This window comes from Cricetulus griseus, chromosome 5 (assembly GCF_003668045.3).
Source record: "Cricetulus griseus strain 17A/GY chromosome 5, alternate assembly CriGri-PICRH-1.0, whole genome shotgun sequence".
In the NCBI taxonomy this organism is placed as follows: Eukaryota; Metazoa; Chordata; class Mammalia; order Rodentia; family Cricetidae; genus Cricetulus; species Cricetulus griseus.
The window spans coordinates 179,197,039-179,204,513 of NC_048598.1; the positions used below are offsets into that span (position 1 = coordinate 179,197,039).

At 43.3% G+C, this 7,475-nt stretch overlaps 1 gene segment (V, D, J or C); it reads left to right on the forward strand.

The window, feature by feature from the left end:
- Nucleotides 1-435: 435 nt before the first annotated feature.
- Nucleotides 436-973, forward strand: LOC118239001. The segment is given in 2 exon segments: nucleotides 436-478; nucleotides 561-973. Coding segments are annotated over 2 exon segments (456 nt in total).
- The last annotated feature ends 6,502 nt before the right edge of the window (nucleotides 974-7,475 follow it).

Consider the following 7,475-nt stretch of genomic DNA (forward strand, 5'->3'; position numbering starts at 1 on the left):
TGGAGGACCATGATGTTAAGAGAGAGGGGGAACTGGGGTTGGAATGTAAAAATTAAATTAATTAATTAAAATAAATATATAAAATGTTAAGAAATAAACGCATGAAGAAACTAAAAAAAAAATCAGGAGAATAATTTGGTGAGAGGTTGGGCTAGAGAGTGGAGGTGGGGTCATGCCAAGATGTGTTTCCTATGATCCCTGCAGTCCCCATGCTCTCTCATCCAGACTCACACTTTAGGAAGTCAGAGGCAATGATGGCCATATTGAAAGAAGGGAATGGAGTGGAATCCACCTTCCTCATATATAAAGACAAGGCTGACTCCCCACATGCAAATGCATCTTCTAGCTCTAAGTTAAATCCCCTCCTGAGCTGTGGGAGCTCACATCTCTTTCACAGGAGGCTGACCTCTGAGAAAAGGGGGTGTAGCCTAGAAGATGAGACTGTTGGGTCTTCTGTACCTGGTGACAGCCCTTCCTGGTGAGTGTGACCATTTCATACATGTGTCCATGAGGGGATGTGACAACATGTGATTGACAGAATTGACTCTTCCTGTCTGCAGGTGTCCTGTCCCAGATCCAGCTTCAGGAGTCAGGACCTGGCCTGGTGAAGCCCTCACAGTCGCTGTCCCTCACTTGCTCTGTCACTGGTTTCTCCATCACCACCAGTGGTTATAACTGGAACTGGATCAGGCAGTTCCCAGGGAAGAAGCTGGAGTGGATGGGGTACATATATTATGATGGTAGCACCTACTACAACCCATCCCTCAAGAGCCGCATCTCCATCACCAGAGACACAATCAAGAACCAGTTCTTCCTGCAGCTGAACTCTGTGACCACTGAGGACACAGCCACATATTTCTGTGCAAGACACACAGTGAGTGGACTTCAGCATGAGCCCAGACAAAAACCTCCCTGCATTGGACCTCTTGGCCAGCAGGGGTCGCTGAGGCCTAAGGAAGCACAGGAACTGTAAGTCTTTAGAGCAGGGAAAGAAAAACGCATGATTTCCTCTGCCTTTGCTTTCCACTTTTCCTCTATGCAGAGAGAAGGACAGGGGTCTTTTCTCTCTCTGATGTTGAAATGCTGTGTTTATGTGAAGTAACATTTGTTTGTGTCTCACTGTGATTCTCAGGACATGTTGTACAGTAATATTTCTTGTCATTTTGAATGTGGACAAAGTCTTTACCAGCTGAAGTATCTCTCTCTGTGTTTAGGAATATGTTTTGATGAAAACAACTTATTAGAACTCTGCTGATCTCACACGGCAGTACTTTTCACATAAAAATCTGATTCCACTTTGATTGCTCGCGCACTCCACTCTCAGTAACATCTGTGTGTTACAGCTCACCCTAGCCTGCTCACACACAGCAGTTGAAGGGATGCCTACAGAATGAGACACAGAGTGATAAGGGGGTCGATAGTGCAGAGTGGTCATGGAAGGACGGTGCAGCTTGTTCTATGAACAAAGGATAGTTGGTCATCTTCATTTTCACAGAGCAGGGTCAGGACGGTATGATCCTCCTCGTGTCCCATTTGTGTGGGAGCAGGCAAATAGGTTGGGATCAAGAAAGTATCCAGAAGGGAAATTAGGTGAGATCTATGGGTGAACTGGGGATGGGAGAGGGTGGTTAGAGAGAAGGGAGGGAGGATGAGCACATGAGAGAGCAGCGTGGTCAAGGAAGCCGGAAGGGATGCAGTAAAGAGCAAGGGAAGAGATATCTTAGTAGAGAGAGCCACTATGGGGTTAGGGAGAAACTGGTGCCAGAGTTCTTCCCAAGATTTCACAAGGGTTTCCTCAGCTAAGACTCCTAGCAATAGTAGAGAGGATGCCAGAAATTGCCTACCTCTGTAACCAGATTGCTGAATAACCCAAGTCTCACCATAGAGCCTTCATCCAGTAATTGATGGAACCAGGCACTGAGATCCATAACCAAGAACCAGGCCAAGCTCTGGGAATACAGCTGAAGAGAGGTAGGAGGGAAAATATGAGCAAAGAGGTCAAGATCATGATGGAGATATCCACAGAGACAGCTGAACCAAGCTTGTGAAAACCAATGAACTCTAGACCTAAAACTATAGAGACTCCAGGTGACAAAGCTAGGCCCTCTGTAAATGGGAGACAGTTGGGAAGCCTGAACCATCAGAGGGTCTCCTGGCAGTAGGACCATGATACCAACCTGGTATATGAACTAGCTCCTTAGAGGCCATTCCCTATGGTGGATGCCATGCTCAGTGGCAGCAGGAGCACATTAGAATCATGATAGAATCCTGGTACATGAGCTGGCTTGTTGGAGCCCAGTCACCATGATAGGATTCCAAGCTCAGCCTTAATGCATTGTAGAAGGACATGGCTCTGCCCCAAACCATTGTGTCAGAATTTGTTGACTCCCCATGAGAGCCCTTACCCGTGAGGAGAGTGGATTGAGGATGATCTGGGGGGATGAGGATGGGGTAGGAGGAGGTGTGGGAGTGAAAAAATGTGGTTGGAATGTTAAATGAAATTTAAAAGAACAAATAAAGTATATACAAAGAACATACCCCTGAGGTCTGTGCCTCTGTTTCCTCTAGGAAACTCAGGGTGAATCATCCTGTCCATGAGGCACGGTTGACATTCAGTGTTCTCCCCTCTTGTCTCCTCTGCAGACTCAACCACTGAGAGCAGCCTCAAGTCATAGCCTCAGGCGCATAGCCCATCTCGGACCTTTGACCCCAATCTCCTTCTCACAGGAGCTCCATTAAAGTGGGTGTGTCCAGGACTGCTTCTCTGCTCAAGGCTGTTCTCAGAAGTGACAGTAACAGGGTTTAAGGAAAGGCAACTGGGCATGTGGCTCATTGTGTGTGTGACCGATGGTGACGTTCACTGTTCTCATAGTGTGTGTGACTGATGGTGATGTTCACTGTTCTCATAGTGTGTGTGACTGATGGTGATGTTCACGGTTCTCATAGTGTGAGTGACCGATGGTGATGTTCACTGTTCTCATAGTGTGTGTGACTGATGGTGACGTTCACTGTTCTCATTGTGTGTTTGACCGATGGTGACGTTCACTGTTCTCATTGTGTGTGTGACCGATGGTGATGTTCACTGTTCTCATAGTGTGTGTGACTGATGGTGACGTTCACTGTTCTCATTGTGTGTGTGACCGATGGTGATGTTCACTGTTCTCATAGTGTGTGTGACCGATGATGACGTTCACTGTTCTCATAGTGTGTGTGACCGATGGTGATGTTCACTGTTCTCATAGTGTGTGTGACCGATGGTGACGTTCACTGTTCTCATAGTGTGTGTGACCGATGGTGATGTTCACTGTTCTCATAGTGTGTGTGACCGATGGTGACGTTCACTGTTCTCTTAGTGTGTGTGACTGATGGTGATGTTCACTGTTCTCATAGTGTGTGTGACCGATGATGACGTTCACTGTTCTCATAGTGTGTGTGACCGATTGTGATGTTCACTGTTCTCATAGTGTGTGTGACTGATGGTGACGTTCACTGTTCTCATAGTGTGTGTGACTGATGGTGATGTTCACTGTTCTCATAGTGTGTGTGACTGATGGTGATGTTCACGGTTCTCATAGTGTGAGTGACCGATGGTGATGTTCACTGTTCTCATAGTGTGTGTGACTGATGGTGACGTTCACTGTTCTCATTGTGTGTTTGACCGATGGTGACGTTCACTGTTCTCATTGTGTGTGTGACCGATGGTGATGTTCACTGTTCTCATAGTGTGTGTGACTGATGGTGACGTTCACTGTTCTCATAGTGTGTGTGACCCATGGTGTTGTTCACTGTTCTCATAGTGTGTGTGACCGATGGTGATGTTCACTGTTCTCGAGTTTCCTGTCCAGGTGTAGCTACAGGAGTCATATTTGTCCTGGTGAACCCCCCACGGGCCCTGTCCCTCAAATGTGCTGCCTCTAGATTATCTGTGACCAACTCTAACATTAACTGGGCCAAAAGCACCCAAAGAAGGATGACAATATGCTTACACTTTACAATCAATTGTTGGAGTCACAGCTGCTTTGACAACAAGCTGGGCTCCTACTCAGGTGGCAATGGGGAAAGGGTAGTGGGATCCCCAGCTCAGAATGTAAGAGGATTAATTCTATCAGCAGCAGCCCTGGGGTGGGTGCTCATTAGACTGCTTTCATGTCACCAACCAACAGAAACAATTTGTACTGAAAGGTGCCAAATTCCCAAATATGGTTTATAAACGTTTGTTTTCACTGAAATGTGATTGGTTGTAAATGGTTAAGGTCATAACCAATCTCTTAAAAAATGGGGAAATATTATATAGGAATGAACACTTTGTATTGGTATGGGTTTTCATTTATTGATACAAATTTAGCATCAATTTTGATAGATATATATTTCTCCTCTTGTTTGGATATTGTGTTTGTATAGCTCATTTAAAAATGTAATGTACAAATAAGTAGAATTAGATGGTTACCTATAATATTCAAAACTTATAGTTAGGTTATCTAGGTTTTCTACATATATAGAGTTATATTTCAAATGGATATGCACTTTTCAAACCTTTCAAAGACCTACAGTATATGGCATTTAAAGTGGTTTAGGGTTTTTCATGACAGTGAGACACAACTGCTCCTGGCAATACCAACTGCATGAGAAAGGAAGGAGGGCATCAAAGAGACGCCTTACAGAATTACTTTCAATATGGTAAGACTAGCCATTTGGGCAAAAAAAAAACTGCTCTTGCCAGATTGTTTGACTGTGTTCTGTGTAAACTTGACATACAGGATCCACAGGAAAGTGACTGCTGAAATCAGATGAGACATTGCTGCAGGGTTCCTGCTTCGTGGAAAAGTCTGTCAGACATTCTGAAGGACACAGAGAAAAATGAATGACAAACTACCAATACAGGCAGACAGCTCAAAATTTCCTGATTCACTAAGAAGTCTGCCAGACACAATGTGGCCTATGGGCAGGAAATGGATGCCCCAACATTACAGAGGCATGTCCAGATTATGAGATGTCTTTGTCAGTTCTAGAGTTTATAAACTATTCTTCTATGGTCTTTGAAGGGGTTGAAGACAGATAGTTATGGTTTTCCTTAGTTATGATAAAAGATAAGTTGCATAAAAGACTTTAGACTCACAAAGGCAGGATAAATGATAGAATACTTTCTTTAAATCTTGCTAAATGTTAATGGACGAGATACTAAAATTATAGTTCTTGCTTCATAAGTGTTTTGTTATATATAATTTGACTCTGTAAAGTTTAAACCTTTTTTTATTTAGACAGAAAAGAGGAGATGATGGGAGATGTCATTTTGTAAATATGTTTGTCTTATTGGTTGATGAATAAAACACTGTGGCCAACAGAGCAGCAAGATAGGCAGGTTTAGGAGATGTGGAGGATTCTGGGAAGTGTAGACAGAGAACGGTCATCTTGTGATCCCAGGGAGATGAGGACATGAGTGAGTCGTTCTCCACTAAGATAAGACCATGTAGAAATTCTTCAATTAATATAAATGGGTTAATAATAAAGACAAAACTAGCCAATAAGCCAACCGTTTATAATTAATATGATGTCTGAGTGTTCATTTGGGACCAGGCTGTCAGGAAGGAGTGCTCATAACATTTCCCAAATCCAAATTGTGGAGTGTCTCTGAGACAGGTCTTTGTTCTGGGCACAGGGAGCCACCATGATGCTCTGACCATCAGCCAGTGACCAGCATGCTGCAGGGAGACAGTGTTCCATCAGGGGGCGCCAAACTCCGTGGTTTCAACTGTATCCTTGAGCAGATGCACAGAAGGCCAGAAAGCACTTCCTGTGAGCCCTGGCTTCCTCTTCCAGCCCAGTGTGCAGAAGAAACTGCAGGACCTTGGAGCTGGCAGGACCCCACACAGTACAAACGTCAGGTTTATGTACACAGCACTCTGGTTCGCATTTTTTTGTTTCCTGTCTCACTCCCACAGTTAATGTTTTGCACTATGTTATAATTGCTTGTCCTGAGGCCACACTATCAGCACAGACCACATGCACATTCAAACACCACTGGTTTCTTCACTTCTGATTCACTTTACCTCATTTGTGAGACACCCCTAGTATCTCTACTTTCTCAGATGCCTGTTCATTGCAAAGCTTCTTGATGACTCCAGGCCCTGTATGTTTCTATTGGTCAATGTACTGTTGCTCTTTGTGTCTCATTACAAGCATCAAATGTGGGAAGTAGGTTGAGTCAGATTCCTTTAATGTCAAGCAGTCTTGTTATTTTGGGATTAGAAAAGAACAGAAATGAGTTTGACATGAGCAAGTCTTCTCATGGGATTTCAAATTATCCAGTGTATATGGTCTCTGCTGCAGTTTCTTCATTGGATTCTTTATTGTCTGTTACAAAACTACAAGAAATGAATCCAGAAATTTTATTTAAGGGTGACATTTTTCACATGAGTTGATTTATTATTAAAGTAGTCTATAATCAAATTATTATAATTCTTGCTATTTGTCAATGTCTTTGTATGAGTACATGATCAAGACTGTAGTTGCCCCAAGAAACCAAAAGAGTTGGCTCCTAAGGAGTAAGAATTCTTTGTATGTTGAGCTACTTGATGTTCTAGAAATAAAACTCAGGTTTTTTGAAAGTCAGTACATTTGTTTAACTGCTGATCCTCTCATCAGATATCTAAACTGTTCTGTGTTATGAATCTGCTTCACTATTTTTATTACAATATTTTTAAATTTTTTTTATATTAATACAGGTACATCATTTCCTCCAAACCCCCATGGAACTTCTTACAATTTTTAATATTTATAATATTTATTACATGACATATGTAAAAAGAGAGCACAGAATTCATAGTTTTGAATACAAATGAACTTTATTTCCAATCTCTTCATCAATACTGGCAGACACTGACATGGGAGTGCCGAGGGCCACAGAGTCCAAGAATAGCACACATTTAGAAGTGATGTGAGTCAGGGAAGGAGAAATGCAGAGGTCTCAGTGAGCAGACACCGTCTCCCTTGGAAAGGTTAAGGTTGCTGACTCTCAATAGGACGGGGACGTGATGAATAGAAGACAAAGACCACTGCTGCCCTGTTGAATGGAATCAAGCAGTGAGACTGTGAGATGCCCAGGTGGAGATGTCCCTGTGCAGACCCAGCATAAACAGAAGCCTTGGGGGTCAACAGAGCCAGTGTGAAATCATAAACACCAGATGCTGGAAGACATGGTGTTAGCCACCTGGAGTCTTGGAGCCTTGTATATTAGATTTGCATTCAGTTTTGTTTAGGACTTGGTAATATTCAAATGTGCTCTATGCAAAACCTTTAGAGTAGAAATCTGAGGCTCATCTCCCTCACTGAGCAAGGGAGAGCCTGATTAGTCTCAGAAAACTACAGATCCCCAAATTCATACAGCATGGGGTGGGTGTGGAGGCTCCTTTTTCTGCTGGAAGCTGCCCAAAGTAAGACATCAGAGCCCACAGCCACAGGGTAAACTGAGGCAGTTC